The 22,820-nt window shown below is 32.8% G+C and overlaps 1 protein-coding gene across 2 annotated transcripts; it reads left to right on the top strand.

Annotated features, from left to right (window-relative positions):
• The first annotated feature begins 1,835 nt into the window (after positions 1 to 1,835).
• Positions 1,836 to 22,059, top strand: LOC106115290 (uncharacterized). Of its 2 annotated transcripts, none has more exons than XM_013308656.1 (5): positions 1,836 to 2,016; positions 14,814 to 14,902; positions 17,715 to 17,786; positions 20,238 to 20,406; positions 20,920 to 22,059. In XM_013308656.1, exons 2-5 carry the CDS (start codon positions 14,865 to 14,867, stop codon positions 21,952 to 21,954), a joined length of 1,314 nt encoding a protein of 437 aa, XP_013164110.1. In that variant the 5' UTR covers positions 1,836 to 2,016; positions 14,814 to 14,864; the 3' UTR covers positions 21,955 to 22,059. The 2 variants fall into 2 exon arrangements, with proteins under 2 accessions (XP_013164110.1, XP_013164102.1); XM_013308648.1 differs by lacking the exon at positions 1,836 to 2,016 and adding an exon at positions 8,685 to 8,895.
• Positions 22,060 to 22,820: the final 761 nt, after the last annotated feature.

Below are 22,820 nucleotides of genomic sequence, written 5' to 3'. Positions count from 1 at the left end.
TCCAAGCGGACGGAGTTTCGGGCGACAGCTAGTAGTATATACAAGTAAGAAAGTACTGAACGTCACGGATTTATTGACAAGATTCTAAGTTACTGTGAGTATTACTTGCCGTAACATTTGTATTAAGAATTGTCTCTGTTTTTTTTAAAGAGAATGAAAGGGACGACAATATTTCCGTTGTGGTAAATCAGTTATAAATTGGATGGAGGTCGGTAAGCATACCCGTGAAAACCTACCTTTACATGAAATCTGGAGCAAATGTACCAGGCGAACATAAAGTGCCAATACCGAATTGCTTAATATTGCATGCTTCGATAGAATTTGCGGCAATAAAAATCAATGCGTTATTTGAAAGATAAATATTATTTAAGTAAGTAAAATTGAAGTGAATTTCTTGAAGCTTACATCGTACGTATATTATCGCGGTTTTGTTTCTTAATCGACTACAAAAAGGAGGTTTAATTCGTATATATATTTTTAATTATTTTTGTTACACTGTAACTCCGCTCCTGGTTGTCCGATTAACATTATTCTTTGGTTATTAAAAAGGTGCTGTTAAAAGACAATATATGAGAGTCACAAGTAACAAGGGATCTTTTAATTTTTAGTTGATATTTCTTAAATACTGTTTTGTTTTGTTTATACTATTTAAATTCTATGCTACTACTGATGTGATATGTGTGTGTGTGTGCTTATCCAATTTACAAGAGTGCAAATGTATTTTTTTATTAATTTATAATCTATACTGAATTGAAGACGTCATGAATTCCTAGTAACAAAGTGAAAACCAAACAGTAACTAAATGTAAAAATAAATAGTTTGCAAAGACGAAGGACAAAGCAACATTGCCAAGAAATATTACTCGTGAGTTAGCAATTTGTCTTCTTAAGTTTCCACTGTCGTAAACATTTTAATAAGAAATACAGTTGTTTCTGTTTTTTTCAAATAGAATGAGAGGAAAGATGATATGTTTTTATACAAGTAATTGACTGTGTAACCAGACAGGCGACCAAGACCTTCACGGTTTGTGTAAATTCGCTAACGGAGCGGAATCATCTTTGAAGATTAGTTCCACTGCCGACGATATTCGTAGTTTATTTTTCATCTTGAGATCTCAATAGAATCGTTTCTCAGTTATACACTTAAAATTTTTCTAATATTATCTTACTTCTTACTAATATTATAAATGCGAATGTTTGGATGTATAAAGGTAGAGAAAGACCAAAGAGAGTGTGGATGGATTGTGTGAAACAGGAAATGCGTAAGAAGGGGGTAGATTCTGACATGACTGAGAGGTGTATGGAGTAGTACATACTAATCCGACCCTCAATAGTGATAAGAGTAGGTGGATGATGGATGGATGCTTGTTAAAAAGCATCTCTATAACGGCTGCATGGTTACGGAAATTCGACATAGATGTAGAACATAGCCTGGTAGAAAACATAGGCTATTTATTACTTTTTTATTTAATATGGCGTGGTCGGAGTTGCGGTAAATATATTTAATTTCAATTAATGTTTATTATTATAGCTTGCGTTTTTATTGATGTCTGTTATTTATTACATAGCCTATGAAAGAGATACTTAAATGTGAAGTTTAAGTTTAATTAAGTTGTTTTAAATTACCTATCTTTTGTGTCGTTGTAAAGTTTGATAATGAATATTTTTAGTAGAAGTCGGACTTACGTTTTGCCATTCCAGAAAAATGTTTATCCGAATCCGAAATCAGAACTCTTTAGTATATTTTTAAAAAGATAAATAAAAAGGCAAAGGTAAAATAGTCTTGAGCCAGTTTACAGAAGGGGGGCATAATTATTTATCAGTCGATAACACGCGCTTGCGAAATGCGCACGCATTTCGTGGATTATCGGAAATTGCCGAAAAGGTTACAATGCTGAACGAGGTTGTTTTGTGATTGTTTATATGTTTTTTTCTTTGTAATTTATCCTTTGAGGTTATTGTTTCTTGAAGTTTATGTGAACTTGAAAGATAATTGAAGGATTTCTGGATATCTGAGGTGAGTAATGTTTCTTTATTTTATTTAAGGTCATCATATAATCAATCGCACTTTTAGTCGTTCAAGGGAGACCCTTAGTATCACCGAAGGGCTTGGAGCCTACCCGAGTTAGGTGCGACTAGGCTATAGTCAACTACGCTGGCCCTGTGCAGGATGACTTCATATATATATATATATTACCTCCACCTTAAGAACTTTTGAGAAAAACATATTCGAAATTCAAAAATTTACAGAACGCATTCGTACTTGGCCAGGATCAAACCTTGATGTGTAGATTTCAGTTCAGTTCGGTCAAACGCTTGACAACTACGCCATCGACGTTCTAAGTAACTTATAACTCTGTGTACGGCAGTAAGGCTTACTAAAACGGGAATAAACTTTTTGATAAACGAAAATAATTAGCGTCGCATTTTAGCTCAATATTGTAAGTAAAAAGCGGGTAACCTAACAAAGAAAAATATTTCCGATCAATAAGCTATGAATATTTACCCGAATAATGTAAAAGGAACCTTAAAGGCACTATTATTAAGTTTAATTTTGATTAACACTACTACTTAAGGGATAAATATATGCAATGATTTAATAAATCGTTAGGCAAAAGAAAGTGAAAGCAGATTTCCTCGTTTATACGTGACTACCGAGTGACGCAGTGGTTGCTTTATAAGCAGCTTGACTTGGTTCTGGGTTGTTTTCTTATTTTATTCAGAAAACTGAAATAAAGTAAAAGAAGATGTAAATTTCGTTGTATTATTTATTTATATACTAGCGGTACCGCGACTCCGTCCACATGGAATTAAAAATACTTAATTAGTATCTATGTGGTTTTCCAGACAATTTTTAAACTCGGTGCCAAATTTCATCAAGTAAAGCCGTTCCGGAGATATCTTCTAACAAACATCCATCATCCATCCATCCATCCAAACTTTCAAGACATATATTCTAAAAAATAAATAGTATCCTATGTCTGTCTCCTGGCTCTAAGCTACCTCCTCACCAATTTTCAACCATATCGGTAAAGCCGTTCTTGAGTTATAAATAGTGTAACTAACACGACTTTTTATATATATATATTATATATGTTGAAAATTGGTGAGGAGGTAGCTTAGAGCCAGTAGATTGACATAGGATACTATTTATTTTTTTCGAATATATGTCTTGAAGAGATGCTTTTTATTTATAATACTTATCTATATATTACGTTTTTTATATATCCACGCAGACGGAATCGCGGGCGACAGCTAGCTTATAATATTAGTAAGATGTATTTTATTAAATGCCAATTTAAAAGTGACGATGTTTTTTTGTCATAAAACATTATTTGGTTTATAATACATTGACATATTTTTATTATATTTCAAAAATAGAACAGATTCGAATTCATGACCACATTTTAACGTGTCCGTATTTCAAATCAATAGTTTCCTCACGTTTGTAATTAGATGAAGGTAAATGAATGAGACAATTTCTGATTCAGTGTTACATATTGAGGAAGGAAAAGTCTGTAGGCAGGAAATTGTTAGATATAGGTTTAGTTCACTTTTATAAATGACTATAAATATAAAACATACTAGCTGTCGCCCGCGACTCCGTCCGCACGGAATTAAAAGAACATAATAAGTAGCCTATGTGTTCTTCCAAATATACCATGTAACATCCATCCATCCATCTAAACATTCGCATTTGCAAATGTCAAAAAACTATACATTGATTTACCTTAACTAATTAAGACAGACAGACAAAGTTACTTTTCAGTTTAAATAGATATTCTAGAAATATTTTATATCGTTTTCTTGATATATTATAGTGATAGTTATAGTATATTAGTGGCCGTTTTAAATTGCTTTGTCTTGTCAACTCATGAACATTTAAATACAAAATTAATGTCTTAACCTGATCATATGACAGTCTATCATTGTCTGACAATGTCACGTGTACTACAATAATACATTCTCTTCAACATATTTCGTCTAATAATACTTTCACACGTGGGTACAGCATTGAGCCAGAGCAGTAGGCTGCATTACTGGTGTTGTACACTCCGAGACGGAACATGTGTTCGGCGTTGTGTACAGTACTGCAATCAATGTCCACTGCTCTACCTAATTCTTGTGCTCTGGTATGAAAACATAGACGATGAGGTGGCATTACTTCGATATTCATTTTCATATGGTATTAATAAAAACAAAATAACATCAAAATATTTAAGTAATCTAAAAGTATGTAAAGCCTCATTGAAATATACTTATTGTGATTTGACTCTGCGGCTTTTTTGTTCCGTCTTTTAAGTTCATAAAGTACAACAATGTATACAGTCGCGAACATAATTTTATTGCGGTTCATTTGAAACTAGCTGTCAGCCGCGACTCCGTCCTCCCAAAATAAAAAGACTCAGTAGCTTATATGTTCTTCCAGACTATGTTCTACATCTATGCCAAATTTCAGTGGGATCCGTACAGCCGTTCTGGAGATATGTACAAACATCCATCCAACCATCCTTCCATCCAAACATTAGCATTTATAATATTAGTAAGATTTAAAACATGCAACAAATTAAATAATTTGTTGTGCTTTAGTAAATATTTTTAGTATGATCGTATTCGTTATAAGGATAAATAGCATTTTAGCTCATAAATATTTTATATATTTACGATTGTGGCTACAGTATTATTGCGACGTAATTACGACAACTTTGTATTATTAATAAGTAAACTTTTTTAATAATAAATGTTTTCTTGAACATTCAAAGATAAATTCCTTAAGAGATTCTTACATTAAAATCAAATTTGCAATTTAAATAAATCAATTCTATACAGAATAAAAAATAATTCTAAAAATGTTGACCCAAGCAAAAAAAAAAAAATACTCAAATTTAACTAAGATTTAACATTTATCGAGTAATTCCGTTGTGGTGTAGTAAAATTCCGTTTCAAGATGTGTAAAAATCAGTAGTAGAGATAAGATTTATGTTTGTGACTGTACTTGGATTGGAAGTACAAATTATGAATAGTGTTCCACTAACCTAATATAAAGTTCTTTTAATCTTTTCGTCTCATCTGTACCGTTATAAAATTCATTGTTAATGCTATAGCAGGCAGTATATTAAACTCTAGCTGTCGCCCGCGTCACCGTCTGCGTGGAAATGTTAGTTTACAAATTAACAACGAGTTTATGACATAATATTATCTTATTTGCGATGACAACATATTTGATAACTTGAATAAAAACCTGTCTTCATATTTACAAATGATAATTGTATGTTAAGAGAAAAAAAGTTGCTACTTAACAGCTATTTCTTGTGACTAAATGAATTTCGTATTTATCTTACTAGCTTTTACCTCCTACTCCGTCCTCGCGAAATTAAAAAAAAACTTAAGTAGCCTATGTGTACTATTATGGTCTACGTCTCGGCAACATTTCTGCTAGACCCATGTAGCAGATCTGCAGATAACTTCCAACAAACGTCCATCCATACATCCAAACATCCGTATTTATAATATTTATAACATTAGTCTTACTAATATTATAAATGCGAATGTTTGAATGTTTGGATGAATTTTTAAAAGGTATCTCCACAACGGCACAACGGATTTCGATGAAATTTGACATAGATGTAGACCATAGTCTAGAAGAACACAAAGGCTATTAGTTAAGTTTTTTTTTAATACCACAAGAACGAAGTTGCGGGCAACAGCCAGTCATTGTTACAAATGTAAAAAAAATACCGAATCAGACCTCTTGTTATTATAAATTTTCACTGTTGTGATACTTGTTATATAATATCGTTGTCACTGTTTTTTCGAAAAGATAGAGAGGGGCGGAAATATGTTGTGAAACAAGTGTAATAACTGTGTAAACACAAAGTAATTGAAGGTCTCTTGCCTTCCGTGACGACGAATTGCCGTTTCTGTGAACAAAAGATGGTCAGTGAAACCTTGAACTGAGTTCTTGGTAAATTGTCTTTGTAATTACACTATGAATTAAGATGCAGTCTTATTTTTTTGTTACTTAAAACGATTTTTTTTGCAATATAAAACTAAATTGATTTAATATATAGTCTTGCATAGAATGTAAAATATTTTAGTTGTATAATTTTTAAGATTTTTGTAGTGATTAAAATTGGTTTCATATTATCTGATCGGTTATTAAGGCGTGTTTAAAAAGGTTTTATATAGGGTTTAATTTTTTTATATTCTATTTATACTTATCTAATAAATGGATGGATGTAATTACGTATCTTCAGAACCGCTAAAATATGGAATAAGTGTAGGAAAATGATCTGTAAAAATACAGGCTAGTAATGTTTTATTTAATTCATTATATTATTTTTAAATATGAGCATCGGTGGCTCAGTGGTTAAATTACTTGACTAGTAGTCTGCAGGTCCTGGGTTCGAATCCCGCCATATACCAATGTGTTTTTCGATTTACATATGTACATTTATCCGACGTTTTTACGATTAAGAAAAACATCGTGATGCAACCATCACATATCCGCGAAGAAATTCAAAGATTTGTGTGAAGTCAACCAACCCGTATTGGTTGACTATGGCCTAATCACCCTTAACTTGGGGTAGGCTCCGTGCCCCTCGGTGGGATAAATACAAAGATAAATATAGAATTATTAATAATATTTATTGATATACGCAAACTTTCAAATTTTATTATTTTTCATCAAATACAGAGATATTATGGATTTTTATAGATTGAGAAATACGTAATATAAAAAACTGTCAAATAGAACAACCCAGTTGCAGAACTTATTCTGTTGTTTACATTGATTATTATGTGATTTTATTTCTAACTTTAGCTTAATAATTTAACCCATTTTAGACCAGTGTCCAATTAGGTACAACCATACCATAATTATTTGCAGTCTATAAAATTTATAATAGTCTTTATTACGATTGAATATAGTCTATATTTTGTTAAAGTAACGGCAAATTATTGTAGGTTATTTTTATAGGCAAGTCGCGTGCCAATTCAAGAACCAAATAAGTCGATAGTAATTGAAACTTATCATGATTAAGTCGATAAAATTTTATATTAAAACAGTTGTCGATAGACTCGTTAACTTGTTTTAGTGCTATAAAATATTATAAAAGTTTTACGTTTGATTTATCGTTGGTTACTGAGACTAAAATCTCTGTATAAAACATATCGTCATCTCTGCCATTATCTTTAACAAAACAGAGATAGTAATATGTTTTAAACAGGGATTTGGTATTAGAAACCCATGTTAAATGGAACAGTTTTCTCACACAAGTAAGTTATCTACCGTTCACAAAGGGTTCTTTATCAGTTAACAAAAGGATCATCTATACTATTAATACAGGGGCAAGATTTGTATGTATGTTTGCATTGAATAGGCTCCAAAACTACTGAACCTATTTGAAAAATTATTTCACTAATAGGAAGCTACACACACTATCCCTGAGTGATTATTAGGAAGGTATTGAACAATTTATATCGACATAAACGGACCAATTTAAGCAATTACTATGGCATTTTAAACGGCTGCAAACTATGGTCGTGTATGGCGAATTTTAAGCACTTGCCTAATTGACTATGCCTAAAAACTATGGCTGCTTAACGCATAAAGTAGTGTTTAATGACTAAAATAAATTAGTAACTGTAAAACTTTGTTAAAATATATAATCCTGAAGCATTGCACTTTTTATATTATAATTTACCTTTTAACACGTTAGCTGCCGGAATGATTTTTCGAAAAACGAAAATATTTTTATTTTTAATTTTGTCCAAAACCATTTGAAACACCTAAAAATATAGTAATACCTTATTTACATAGCTCATATATTTATTATTTACATATGAATGGAAGTATAGCTTGTAGGACACATACGACACGACCTGATTGAAACATTAGCTTGTCGGACATATAGTCCGACATGGCAGCTAACGTGTTAAACCTTTACAAATATAAGGGAATTTTTTTTAAATTTTCTAGTGTACAAATCAGGCTTGCACAATTATTATCACTGTTTACACCAGTACAGTAAAACAACTGTCTGCGTTGTATGTAATTATGAGAGACTGCGTCACGTGGACTGGCCCGTCATTAAAATTCGGTATAATTATGCTTTGACTACCGCGAAGTCACGTATGGTACAAGTTATAAACTTAGAGAATTAATCTTAGGTATAAAATTATCGTGTCACAATGTTAGTAATCATACTCCTCCGTAACGACTTGAACTTGTTATAAAATTTTATACGCATATTTAATAGTCTTAAAATCGGCTACTTTCTTTTTACAATACCGCGCCGATGGAGTCGATGGCGACACCTACATAGTAGTCTAAATATTTTTAGTATGACAATGAACTCCTATTCATTCGGTTATAATTGTAAAAATGTATGCATGAAAACTTAATAGATAAATCTAGTAGTTGTCACTTTTAAATGCCTTTTTTTCATATAATAAAAAAAGTAGAAATACCCAAATATTAATTAATACTCTTAATATTGTTGTTACTTAATAATTATATATGTTCTAAAGATTTTTACTATTATGATTTTAGTTTGGACCACGGGCGAGTGTTCGATCAGACCCGCTAATAACTTATCACTTGTACCACACAACCAGCTGTCTCAATGAATCACTGGACCGTACACTCGGGCTATCACGTCGCCAGTTTCACTACAACCGTCGTGTTGGAAGGTTCATTGTAAATAAATAAAATATATTCCCGCCAAACGAAAGTTTATAAGAAAAGTGGTCTTATAAGTGAATTTTGTTAAATGCTGTTAGAATTATAAATTGTTTTTATCAGTTGCAATGCATTGTTCATCGGAATAGAAAGTGAGGAAGCTAGTTATGTATTAACTGTTGCTGTTTGTGTGAGGAATTGTTATTGAAATAGGTGAGGTATTATTTCTTTTATAAAATGGCTTATTTTTAAATTGTAACAAATAAAGGACGGTCTTCAGAAGTAGTTGGTAGGTTCTGGTGTTTTGGAGTCAGTACAGTCAGCATAACATTCGATGTGTAGATGTAGGGAAAATTTTAATGCGTACGTTTAGATGGATGTTTGTTTGAAGGTATCTAAAGAATAGCTTAACGAATTTTGATGAAACAAACACGTAGAACATAATCTGGAAGCGCTCGTATGCTACTTATTAAACATTTTTTTTAATTCCCCACGGACGAAGCCGCGGGCAACAGTAAGTAATGAATAAAAATTGTTACGTATCCATGTTTATTTCATTTTGACGGGACATTACCGGGAAGGTAGTTGATGTGTGCGGGAAAATTAGGCATTTTTTTTTACTCCGCGCTGACGAAGTCGCGGGCAACAGCTTGTTAAGACATAAAATTATTCGAATATTAACCAAACCTTACTAAAAAAAATATTTACATGAAAGTTTGTATCATCATAGCTTACAAAACGTCCCCATCGAGGTGCTCGGAACCTACCCTTAGTTAAGGGTTTAGGGGAAAGTTTATATGAGAATCATCATCAGCTCAAGTCCCCATCGAGGGGCTCAGAGCCTACCCTAATTTAAGGGTGATGTTTGTATGTTTTGTAAATTTAATATATTGTAATATCTTGTGCCAAGATTTAATCAATTGATTGACTCAACAGTCATCGGAAATTCCTACTATCAAGAAATCCCCCTTGAATATTTTCATACGTCAGATAAAATTTAAATAATGATAAACAAATTTTTCATAATATAGGATGGCTAAAAATTATTTAAAGATTGAGGATAATACTAATAAAATACGCAACGTCGTGTATTTAGTTTTTTTGTTTAATCACAATATTTTAAGACTAATCATCGCCTGTGACTTGGTCCGCGCGGAATTAAAAAAATATATAATTAGTAACCTATACGTTATTCCAAACTGTGTTCCCTATGTATACCAAATTTCATCGAGATCCGTTCAGCTATTCTGGAGATATCTTCAAACAAACAACCATACATCTAAACATTCGCATTTATAATATTAGTAAAATATGTTTTAGTATACATAAATATGGATATCCACTGTACAAATGTATCCATTCTTGTCATTTTTCATGAGAAAACTGAGATATAAATATGTTTTTTGTACTTGTTTCGCCAGAGGAAACTGAGGTCGGCAATCATTGTTAGGAATAACAGGTTTCTAGCGCGCAATTATAAGACGGAACTCAATTTATTAACCAAATATTCAAGAAACCGCAAAAACTTCTATAAAACACAACAATTAATCTTTATTAATATTAAATTATTTTTACTATTTAACTATTTTTTTCCCAAAATTGCCTACTTTTCTTATTACAATTGTTATAAGGAAGTACTTCGTCTCTTTGTGATAAGGTACATTAGAAAATGCTAACAAATCAAAACTAACTCTCCTAAAACTAATAAAACACTTTATTTCCAGCCTATTATTTTAGAGATATTTATGTTTTTTTAATATGAAGAAACTCATAAAGTACAATAATTATTTCAAAACTTATTTTACTTTAACTTATTATATTCTTAATAGTGGTAGACGCCAACATGTGTTACACGAATCGGCTCCTATCGATATAATGATCACTCAGAAGATAAGCGAAAAATGGAAGTAATTCCGCGTTTCATCTGATCAGTGTGCGTCCCGGAGGCCTTATTTAGTCCTCTTTTCCTTCCCACCCTTTTTCTTATAAGGAAAGAATGGGAAGTCTAAGTGGGCTATCCGTATGAAAAGGCATGCTAAGTGAAAATATTTTCTTTCTGTGCATCCTCTCCTCCGTCGATTAAAGGTAGGCAACGCATATGCAATTGCGTATGTCCCTGGGTAACGGTCACTTCGCTACTCAGCGATTTCAGGTGGCCGCTCGCTCGTTTGCCACCTTATGATATAAAAAAAAATCCAGCTTGATACCTTCACGCGTTTTTGGGCAAAAGAGTCTTGACAGACAGAACGGTTCCGTTTTTTTCCTATGTGGTACGGAACCCTAAAAAAGGAAAGGAGGGAGGCGATGGTTGTTAATAATGACGAATTCAATATAACCGACCTCTTTCAAGTAATGGCAGGGACGGTCAATGATCTTTAACCGGAACTTTGTGCCAAGGTATTGAGGAAAAGAATGAGTAAAATAGTATATTAATACATTGCTTAAAATTATGTTTTTTGTTACGCAAATAATCGGTCAAGCCACGGAAAAAAAATTGAAGAGAATTCGACATCACTAATATTTACATTCGACGTATTAACAGAAGTTATCCTTAGGTTATTGGTAGTCACATTTGAAATCTATTAAGGACTAGCTGTCGCCCGGGACTTCGTTCGTGCGGACTAAAAAAACACATAATAAGTAGCCTATGTGTTTTTCCAGTTATTTTTTTATATATATGCCAAATTTCATTAAGATTAATTAAGCGGTTCCGGAGATACCTTCTCACAAACATCCATCCATCCATTCAAACTTTAAAACACATTTAAATATATTTGAAGAAATCTACTCTCGTCTGACAAAGTATTTTCATTTGCAGACCAGTCGTATCACTTGTCTCATTTGAAATCTATTAGGGATTTATTATGAGTGTCGTTATTTATCTTTCTTAGCGAGTGTACATAATCTATAAAATTTATTGCGGTCTTTAGAGAACAATACTGAATGAAATCATTCCAAACAAGAGATAAACAATACTTGATAACTCATCTCTAAGCGACCTGATTGTGAAGTTTTTAATAACACTATAGAGGTTAGGAATTCAAATCCAATATGAGTCTTTTAATTGTTAATTAAACAATCCCTTAATGTAGATTTATAATATATTAAAGCTACACAAGACCCTTTATCTGTTTCTGAGACAGAAATCTTCGTTTCAAATATATTATGAATGTTTTGTAAAAGATACGATAACGATATGTTTTATACAGAGAATTAGATTCTTAGAAACCTACGATTAGTGACTGGAGTTGTATTTCTTGGGAAAGCGACAAATAAGACAGGGAATAATTTTCTGTACATCCTTCTTTTTCCATTAATCGCTACCTTTATCAGTAATCATTTAACCTATTGAAGAGTAGCTGACGCCCGCGACTCCGTCCGCGTGGTATTAAAAAAAGTCTTAGTAAGTAGTCTATGTGTTCTACCAGACTATGCTCTACCTCTACAACGAATTTCATAGTATAGTGAGCTGATGATGATGAGTTATTATATAAAATGTTATATATCATAAACGATTGCATAAATCTCGTGTTAGTACCTCTGACGTAGTTAGTATTTCTATTCTTTTGTTTGCGTGTTTTCTAGATGACATATTGTTCGGTCACGATCCTAACCATACGGTCAATACGTGACTGCACTGACGTATCACATCTTATTATATAACTAGCTGTCGCCAGCGACTCCGTTCGCGTACAATTAAGAAGCCTTAGTAAGTAGCCTAGAATGTTTGTTAGAGGTTCTCTCTAAACGGCTACACGGTTCCCGCTGGAAGAACACAGGCTACTAAGGAAGTTACTTCAATTCCCCGCTGACGGAGTCTTGGGCGATACCAAGTCTATACTAATCTATATATATAAAAGAAAGTCGTGTTAGTTACACTATTTATAATTCAAGAACGGCTTTACCGATATGGCTGAAAATTGGTGAGGAGATAGTTTAGATCCAGGATACGGACATATAGGAGATACTATTTATTCATTTTTTTTTTCGAATTTATGCCTTGAAAGCTGCTTTTTATTTAACTTACTAATATTATAAATGCGAATGTTTAGATGGATGTGATGTGGATGGATGGATGTGTGTTTGAAGATATCTCTAGAACGGATTAAATTTGGCATACGTATAGAACATAGTCTGAAAGAACCCATAGAGTCCCATGGAGTTGCGGGTGACAGCTATTATTAAATAGAGGAAAGATTTGGTTATTTGTTTGCATTGAATAGGCTCCGAAACTACTGAAGCGATTTGAAAAATTCTTTTACTGTTGTTAATCTACACTATCCCCGGGTAACATAGGCTATATTTGTTATTAGATTTTTTTATTCAGCGTCGACGAAGTCGCGGGCAACTGCTGTGTTATATTCATAGTTCCCTTTTTTTTCCAGAGAGGAATGCTTTATGCATACTCCGCGCCCCAGGGGGGAAGCGGTAGTTATGTGGGATTCACCTCCATAGCGGAGGCATACCCACTAAACCTCTCTGTTCCTCCAACGCATCGGGACGGGACCACGGGCACGATTTCGCTCTTGTCCGCCGCCATATTCATAGTTCCCTAACCTCGATTTGGTTTGATAAAACGGATGGTGAATTTCGTTACTCCGCTAAGAATGATAAAGTTGACGTTTTTACTAAAGAGTAAATATGTCAATCAATCTTATAATGTCAAACAAACTAAGCTAAGAAAACATATTTTAATTACTGGGTTTTTTATAAGTTTATTTAAGAGAAAGATAATCTGTATTTACTTTTTAATTTAACGTAATGAAGACAATGGAAATATCAGCGACGTTTTTATTTATTTAGATGAATGGATGGATGGATGTTTGTTCGTAGATATCTCCAGAACAGCTTCATGGATATCGCTGAAATTTGGCGTGGCAAAATTGGATGTAGAGATAGCCGGGATGAACACATAGAGTACAAATTTTTTAATTCCGCGAAGGCGGAGTCGCGTGCGATAGCTGGTGTAAGATAAAATTACTATAAGTTTGAGTTTCCTTTGCTCCTATTTCTGAAATATGTAAAATAGGTTAATAATAACAAATTATCTAGTTCACTTTTGTAAGTCACGAAATGTAAGTTCGTGATGAGCTAAATGGTAATGTTTGTTGTCGAATTACAAAGTATATAATTCCTCCTCAATTATTAGTTCAAAGGCTCACTACCTACAAACCGCAATTGTCAGCGTCAAAATGGCGAAAATCAAATAGACACAAAATATCACGGTTTATAACCTATCCATATGTCAGCGGCTGCAACACGTATTCTCCTTCATGGAAATTCGGTTACGAAATTCAAAAATCGAACACCACAATACATCGGGAATTAAACCCAGGATATGTAGATACAGGACTGAGCATGGATTTTTGACACCAAAAACCCCGCTTTAAATATATTGTTATCTCTGTTTTGTCAAAGATAATGACAGGGATGACGATATGTTTTTTATAGACACCAACGGTGAATTGATTTAAAATTTATTCTATGACTTTTGTCATGTAAACGAAAGTCCTTGCTCCGAATATCAGTCACAGATTGATCTTAAGGTTACAATTTGCATACAATAGCTTTATATTTTGTTGTCTTATAAACGCTAGTTAATACGACAAATTGACATACATACATACAAAACAATATATATTATATTATTCTTGCCCTTGTAGTTAATAAAGTTGGCTTTGTAATACTAGGATTTTCAAACAATGTTCTCGTCCTTTTATATTAAAGATGGTACATGGAAGGGGAATTATTCTTTCTAAAACCCCATCCTCTGTCTATTAAAGGTGAAGAACACATCCCTTCCTTTGACTTCGCTATTTTAGTTAAATTTGTTGGCTAAAAAAAAAAGTTTTTTCTGATGCTTACTATGCAAAAGCCGAGCTGACTGTACTCATTTGTCACTCCGGAGAATATGAATCAAATAACACCTTATTCTTCAATATACTGGCGGTCGCCCGCAACTTCGCGTGGCATGGCCTAATCACCTTTAACTTAGGGCTCCAAGACCCTCTGTGGTGACGTATAGTGAGCTGATGATGATTTAAGGTCATAAGATATGTTACGCATAAAAATATTGACCTATATTATAAAAAGTATGTCAAATATATTAAGATCAATCATTTTATTTACAGATATTTTGAGGAGAGTCGGCCGCGGTCACCCATCCATCAGTTATAATGTAAATGAAAATGTTGCTCAACTTTTGCAAATCATGTCAATAGTGAGTATTTTTTTTTATATATCACAAGCTGGCAAACGAGCGAGCGGCCACCTGAAATCGCTGAAATAGCGAAGTGACCGTTGCCCATAGACATACGTATTTGCATATGCGTTGCCTACCTTTAATCTACGGAGAAGAGGATGCACAGAAAGAAAATATTTTCCCTTTCCATGCATCCTCTCATCCGGAAAGTCCTCTTCCACTTCCCATCCTTTCCTTATAAGAAATATTCCCGTCATATTTCTTATAAGGAAAGGATGGAGGGAGGAAGGGAAAGAGGACTAATTTTGGCCTCCGGGACGCACACTCATCAGACTGTACTTGGAATAGCTTCCACTTGACGCCTGTCTTCTGTGTGGTTGTGGTATTTCACCGGGCGAGCCGGGACAATTCGTGCGAAGATGTTAAAGCGGACTCTACCACTGTTAAATAATACATTCTTCGTAAAAATAATCATAACATATTGACATCTTTAACATGTCTAAAAATTATTTTAAAGCAAAAATCCAGAAAGTATTTTTTTCTAATGACAAACAAGATTCTTAATTGTTTTTTTTTTATTTTTGTTTTCTAAAATAAAAAAAATTTTCTTAAAGTTACTTTACTGTCCGCGTTTGTGTGTGTAGTCATTAAATTCTTTTCAGTATTAATTTATTTTTTTCTTGCTCCTACTTGGTGTTTTAAACCTTTTTCAAATTGTTTTTTCAAACCTAAGATTATGTTAGTGTGACTATCATAGACTGTAAGAATTATTTTGTTATTATTAAGCTATTATTGGCCTTGCTCTGTTTTTTATGTACTGGATTTTAATTTTATATTTCAATACGCTGTTGGTTTTCTTCTTCTTTCGACATTGTTGTACTGTCTTTGTTCTTTCCAAAAAGTACGATAGGGACGACATTATCAATAAGTTTCATGGCAATTGAATGCTACAGTAACTGTGGGTTTCTGATACAAAAAATCCCATTTAAAATGTACTTTTATATCTGTTGTTAAAGATTATGACGGGATGACGATATGTTTTATACAGGAGTCTCAGAAACCTATGGTTACTCATAAATAAAAATACGTCTAAAATATTTCATTATAGTAGCCATGCGTTTTAATTTGCCGTTTATTATTTAAATGCTGTTAAAGAAAACGACTACATTAAATTTTGTACCGTGTGTTCTTTAGTTGTACTATTTCCGAAGCCAAATATCAAATGTTTGCCAAACCGCCGCCATTTTGGTTTACTGACATCATTAAGCTCCATCACTGTCAGATCTCCTTTCTAAACAAAATTTCCAACTTCGATCATGATAAGAAATCTCAAGTGTCGAGATAAATAGGGAAGACCTTTGACTATATAGATGTGGACTAGGCAAAGAGCTGCCGTTGTACTGTTAGGAAGAAAATCCGGAAATGAGCCAGTGTATTGATAACACTAGCCTTATTAAAATGTCGACGTTTGTTACCGCTCACATTAATTCTGACACTAGACTTTGTAACGATAACACGTCATTCAATAATCTCTAAAACTACTAAATAAATTTTGCCAGTTTTCACAAGACTTAAATGAATATGACTAAAATGTTTATAATTTTGCTGAACATTTTAAAAATAAAACGTCTTTATACAACCATCAAGACCAACCAAGAAGACTTGGTTGATATTGTTTTATCTGACATAGGGGAATGAGCGCGCTTAACAGGTCCTGCCACTTAAGAGTCAAAGAACACGACAGAACATTCCCTCGACTTTTATCATATTTTATATTTCATGTTTTATTACATCAGTGCTTGTTAGAATTGTTTCCATCCGGCATTTTTAGATATTTTTAATAATCTGTTAGATTTTTTTTGACATTGACAACTATTGTAATCTGACTTTGATTTTTTTAAGACGCATCATGTATAGTCCTGTGTTCTAACAGAGTTAGTAGTGTACATAAGTAGTATAAATAAAATAAAAATTTTTGATCAATTTTTAATTTATTTCTATAAGTGTGTATCAGTGCAATCAAAATGTGACTTTAGTGGAGTTTGTTTTTTGATTTTGTGACCGTATTTTTTTTTAAATAATTGTTATTTTTTTATAATCTTTAAGTTTATGTAAGTGTACTTACATTTTGGTTTTTATGTAAGATATTTCGTAATTAAGTTATTTTAATTATAACTTTACACATAAAATTATAATATCATCGAATATATAAAATATATCAAAGGTATTCTTAATTAAAATAACAACAATGTTTGCTATTTTCTTTATAAGGCGAAATTTAAAAAAATAATCATTTTAATGAGCTATAATTCAACCAAACGACACAATTAATTACTTTGGTTATTTAAGTACAGTTTAATTCTTTAATTTTATATTAATTAGACTTACTTTAATCACTATGTCTTAATTATGAATTCTCTTAATTAAATGTCTAAAATAAAATGTATTCATTTTTATCTGTCGCCAGCAACTTCGTGCGCGCGGAATTAAAAAACAACTCAGTAGTCTATGTGTTCTTCCAGACTATGTTCTACATCTATGCCAAATTTCAATAATATTCATGCAGCCGTTCTGGAACTTAAAATAAATATCCATCCATCCATCCATACATACGCATTTACAATATTAGTAAGATTAGCTGTCGCCCGCGACTCCGTCCCCGCAGAATTAAAGAAAGAAATCTTAATTGGTAGCCTATTTGTTTTTCAAGAATATGTTCAACTCTTTGCCAAATTACATCGAGATCCATGCACACTCTAACAAACATCCATTAATGTAAACAATCGCATTTATAATATTAGTAAGAAATTTATATTTTTCTTTGTTACAGCTGTCTGGAAACTATGTATTGGAATTGCTGCGAAGAGAGATTCTGTTTCGATGAAAAAATTGCCACTTACAAGTAAGTAAATGTAGATGTTGAGCGTTTTAGTGTTTTAATTTTACTGTCTTTCAAATATTATAAATGCGAATGTTTAGATGAATGGATGTTTGTTTGTAGATATCTCCGGAACGGCTGAACGGATCGCGATGATCGGCATACATATACATAGCCTGGAAGAACACATAGACTACTAATTATGTTTATTAATTGTGCGCGGACAAAGTCGCGGACGACAGTTAGTTGATAATAATAATATGTCTGTTTTTAATTAGTCTGTGTAAAGCGTTATAAATGTAAAATTGTTTAGATTTTGTTATAATTCCTTTTTTCCATTTAATTCGACTACAAGACAACGAAAAAAGAAAAAGAAATTTTAAGGCCTACTTGATTTATAAAATTCACGGAAACAAATGAAAATCGGGCCAAGTAAAGAGCTCCGTAGTGCATATTTTCAATATCACAATGTTAACTCTTGAATATGTCGGAAACATACCTTGAGATATACCAACATATCTTATCAAGGATATATAAAGATAAAATTATAATAAAGCATGATAAAAGATATAAAAGGGGTTTTGTATGTGCAAAAGTATTGTTTTTTATCGATTTATGAATGATACATGAAATTTGATTTGTTTTTAATAAGATTGTGTAATTCCTACTTATTAAAATTAATATATTGTAAACTAGTTATCGTCCGCGACTTCGTCCGAAATTAAAAAAAAATGTAACCTATATTTTCATCCAGACTATGGACATTGTGCTAAATTTCATCTAGATGTGTTCAGACTGTCGCGAGACACCTCCTAATCTATCCATCCATTTAAATTTTCGCATTTATAACGTATTAATTTATTTATCTTATTCTTAATATATTAAAGTAAATTTAATAAAACAAAACACCACCGGCTGTGGAATCCCATGACTCAAACAAGCAGTGTTGAGGGCTACAGACAGGAACCTTCTCACGATGCGTGCGGTTTCTACAACTGCCTTTTGTATCCGTGGTAGTTCAATTTATAGTAATAAAAATATTGTAAATTTATAAAGATAATTTTGACTATATCACTCCAAAAATGCAGTTTACTATTAAGTTAAAATCGTATTTCAACCCTTTGACAGCCGTTGATTGTTATTATGGATATCAAAATGAATATAAAAGTATATGTTTTACCCTCAAAAAATATCACAAAAAACTACTTTCTTTATATATTTGTAAAGATCGCATTTCGGAAGTCTACTCATATTTTAATAATCATGATTCTTAGTAATGTCTAATATCAGTACGCGATAAAAGAGTTGACATATTTATACGTTTACATAACTAGCTGTAGCCAGCGACTTCTTCCGCGCGGAAAAAAAACTTAATCAGCCTATGTTCTACATCTATGACAAATTTAAGCGACATCCTGCTGACGACCTGTTCAGGAGATACTTTTAAACAAACATCCATCTATCCATCTAAACTTTTCTCATTTATAATATTAGTAAGATGTAATTCAAACTTTTAAAGACTTTAAGATGCAATTAATATACATTTTTAGAACGGATATGTACAGTTGAAGAATTAAATTTGCTTCCCAGACTGTCACCGTTGACTTTAAAGGATAGGAAATTAAGGTCCTCGACTATATTCGATATTAACTCAACATGCATTACATATAAAAGGATACATAATTATGTATACATAATATACGAAGTTGCAATCCACTGTATATAATGTATCACGGTAACATAGTTATAGTTATAGTTTTATGATACTGGTTTATTGCACGAGTGATAGAGATTCTCCTTGTACTTAAAATGTTGCAATTATCTGATTTGTCATCAACATTACTGTAGATATATGCTAACTAGGTGTCGCCCGCGACTCCGTCCTCGGGGAATAAAAAAAGGGGTCTTGACAGACAGGAAGGACAACAAAGTGATCCTGTAAGGGTTCCGTTTTTTCCTATGCGGTAGCCTAAAAACATTCTAGACAAAATGCATTCGCTTCGAATCGATTCGATAGCAAACTACAAAAAAGTATGGAGCTGACGCGCGACAGTTCTATACATTTTGGAAGTTCGTTATGGAATCGCTTCTGAGCGAATGCCTTTTGTCTAGCCCCTTGCAGTCTTAAATTAGCTTTCTTTATTTATATAAATAAACAAATCCTTATTCAAAGTCTATGTTTACAGTTCGTCGAGCAATCGGACAAGTGCTATAAAACAAATATTAATTATAACATTTGATAAAATTTAATCTTAATTTACTTTTAGTTTTATCTTTTATGTATTTATCATAAATTATAACTGTGGCTACAATAATGTCTCGTTTACATGAAGCCAGCTCAGTAAGCCAGTAGCAGAAATTACCTCTGGCATACAACTGGTGTAATGTGAACACCAATGCCAATATTTTGGAATTGGAAGGTGCTAGTGCTACTGTCCTGTGCTGGCATGATGTAAATTAAGTCTATGTCTACAGGTTGGATGACGGTGTGACGTCAGTGTACGCCAATGGCATCACCAATATGGGTGCCAGTCTGGAGAGCGTGGTGACGCAGCAGCCACATAATAACAACCATCTCCCTCCCACTGCAGTGGTGGGAAGGGAGGTGAAGGAGATGCCAATACATGCTGATAAGATTTACGAGGTAAATTCTAATATTTTATTCGATTCGATACGAAACTTTTAATACGAAAACTATATGAGCTCGTGCCTAAAAAATCTCTAATACTTTACAATATATTTTAGAAACCAACATTTACTGTTACTTCCTGGATACTGAATCTATGACATCTCATTTAAGTCTCCTCTTTCAATCTCAAAATAAAACTAATCATTGGCTTCTGAGACCAACATCCCATCTCTATCTTTGACAAAACAGAGCTAAATATATAGATTTTGGTCCCACAAACCAAAGGTAATGATGGATGGATGGATGGATGGATGGATGGATGGATGGATGGATGGATGGATGGATGGATGGATGGATGGATGGATGGATGGATGGATGGATGGATGGATGGATGGATGGATGGATGGATGGATGGATGGATGGATGGATGGATGGGTACATTGACATTGCTATTGCCCAGCATCGCGAATGTCAGGTTGTCCGTCGACATAGGCCTTATATCATATAATAATCTATATAAAATTGCAGGTGTTCTCTAAATCTCTGATATTCAGAGAAGACCATGAACTCAAATCTAAAGGAAGCTTGGACACTCTCGATGATATCGAGACTAAATCAGAACCTGACTACCTATCTGATAGACCGAACAGAACGAAGGTATACTTCGAAGACGAAGTAGATTCTCCCGTTACTGATTTCGAGATCATGTTCAAAGACGAACTTCTAGCTAGCTATGATATGTTTAAAATAGACGAAGAAGAAGAAGATAGGAAAAGTCAAGAAGAAGAAGGATTAACAATGAGTGTTTCGGTTAAGAAACAAAACGTAATCAAACCAAGTACGGTGACTTTGAAAGGTGAACCAAAAATGACAACACCCAATTCAATATACCAATATGATCCAATATCAGTAGTACAACTACCAACGAATCTAACTCTACCAAGAGTTGAAAGTGTAAAAGGTATATTAAGACAAAAATCTGATATTAATAGAAGCGATAGTGTACGGACTTTGGATAGGGTTGACAGTAACAAACTCCTTAAATCGACATTAAACAGAGTGGAAAGTCTAAAGAATATTGATCCTAATAAGATAAATAAAGTGCTAGCAAGAGTACCACATAGAAGTGCTTCATTCTTGAACATTCCAGAACATTTAACACCAACAAAACCTCCTTTGATGAAGAGTAAATCCACAGTTGGAGTGACGTCATTAGCAGAGCATGAATTAAAGTTGAGTCAACTCCCAGATACACCAATAATAAGGAGTAACAACTTACCAAGATTCTTTGCAGATAGTCCTTCTCTGCCTGAATATAAGGGTGAAACTAGCTTGCAAAGTATAAAACAGAAGACTGCTTTAATGTTCAAAGAAAATGATTTCAGTATGCCGAGGTACTATGGAGGTTTGAAACCATTAGAACCTCCACCAGTTCACGAAAGTAAATCAATGCCTGACTTAAGGAATCCCACGTCGAATGTCAAAGCTAGCAAACGATTGGTCAAACTTAGAAGCAAATTGAAGCCTTTAGTTATAAGAAAAAGTTCCGATGAAAGAGTATAAGGTTATATGGAACAACATTGTACAATTAATTTGACTTGATTTTTATTTATTTATTAATTCATGTAAATTATGTATAAAAGCCTTAAATTGTGTACTTAGGTAGTACTTAGCAATAACATTTTTTTTGTTAATAAAAAAAAAAAACTTAAACGAAACTGACAGATAACTTAAGTATACATATATCTGACTGTTCGTTCTTTCCCTCTCTTCTATCTTCTTCTCTTTTTCTTTCTTGTTTACACTCGAATTGGAAAGATAGGAACCCTAAAAAGATTACTTAGGAAGTACTTGGCATTAACAAGTTGATTATTGTTAATGAAAAGCTACTTTAAACCTGGCAAAAAACGTATCTTGCATATTTCTGACCGTTCTTTCTTTCTCTCCCCCCCCTATCTCTCTCCTATCTTTTCTTTCATTATTTCTCATAATCTTAATTTAAATTATATCATTTCAATCTGTCTGCTTTGTAAATTTTGTATTTATTGTTCTTAAAATTGTTTCGAATAATCATTATAATTTGATTACTACATATTAATTTTTAATTTGATAATTAAATTAAATAAATGAAACACAATTATTTGTTACAATTTTAGTCATCTTTACTAATATTTCTGTATTATTAGCTTTAATATTATATTTTAATATTATATATAATAGTATTATTTTATTTCTCTTTGATATAAAATTAATAATTATTACATATTTTCATTATTAATATATTTAATATAATATTTAAAGTATTTAGGGGGCGTCCATAAATTACGTGAGGTGTTTTTTTCAATTTTCTGCGGCTCCCTGCCCCTGATGAGATGTAGTGAGATTTTATTCAATCCCATCCCCCAATCTCACGTGAGATTAATCAAAAT

The sequence above is a fragment of the Papilio xuthus genome, unplaced genomic scaffold (assembly GCF_000836235.2).
Source record: "Papilio xuthus unplaced genomic scaffold, Pxut_1.1 DF829660.1, whole genome shotgun sequence".
NCBI classification, from domain to species: domain Eukaryota; kingdom Metazoa; phylum Arthropoda; class Insecta; order Lepidoptera; family Papilionidae; genus Papilio; species Papilio xuthus.
Note: the sequence above shows the minus strand (reverse complement) of the source record. Positions and strands in the feature narration are given on the sequence as shown.

Excerpts from the sequence above, each read along its gene's own strand:
- LOC106115290 (XM_013308656.1), top strand. The coding sequence starts at position 14,865 with ATGAAAATGTTGCTCAACTTTTGCAAATCATGTCAATA. Across the intron at positions 17,787-20,237 it reads GAAAAAATTGCCACTTACAA|GTTGGATGACGGTGTGACGT; the intron begins GTAAGTAAATGT and ends CTATGTCTACAG. Across the intron at positions 20,407-20,919 it reads ATGCTGATAAGATTTACGAG|GTGTTCTCTAAATCTCTGAT; the intron begins GTAAATTCTAAT and ends ATAAAATTGCAG.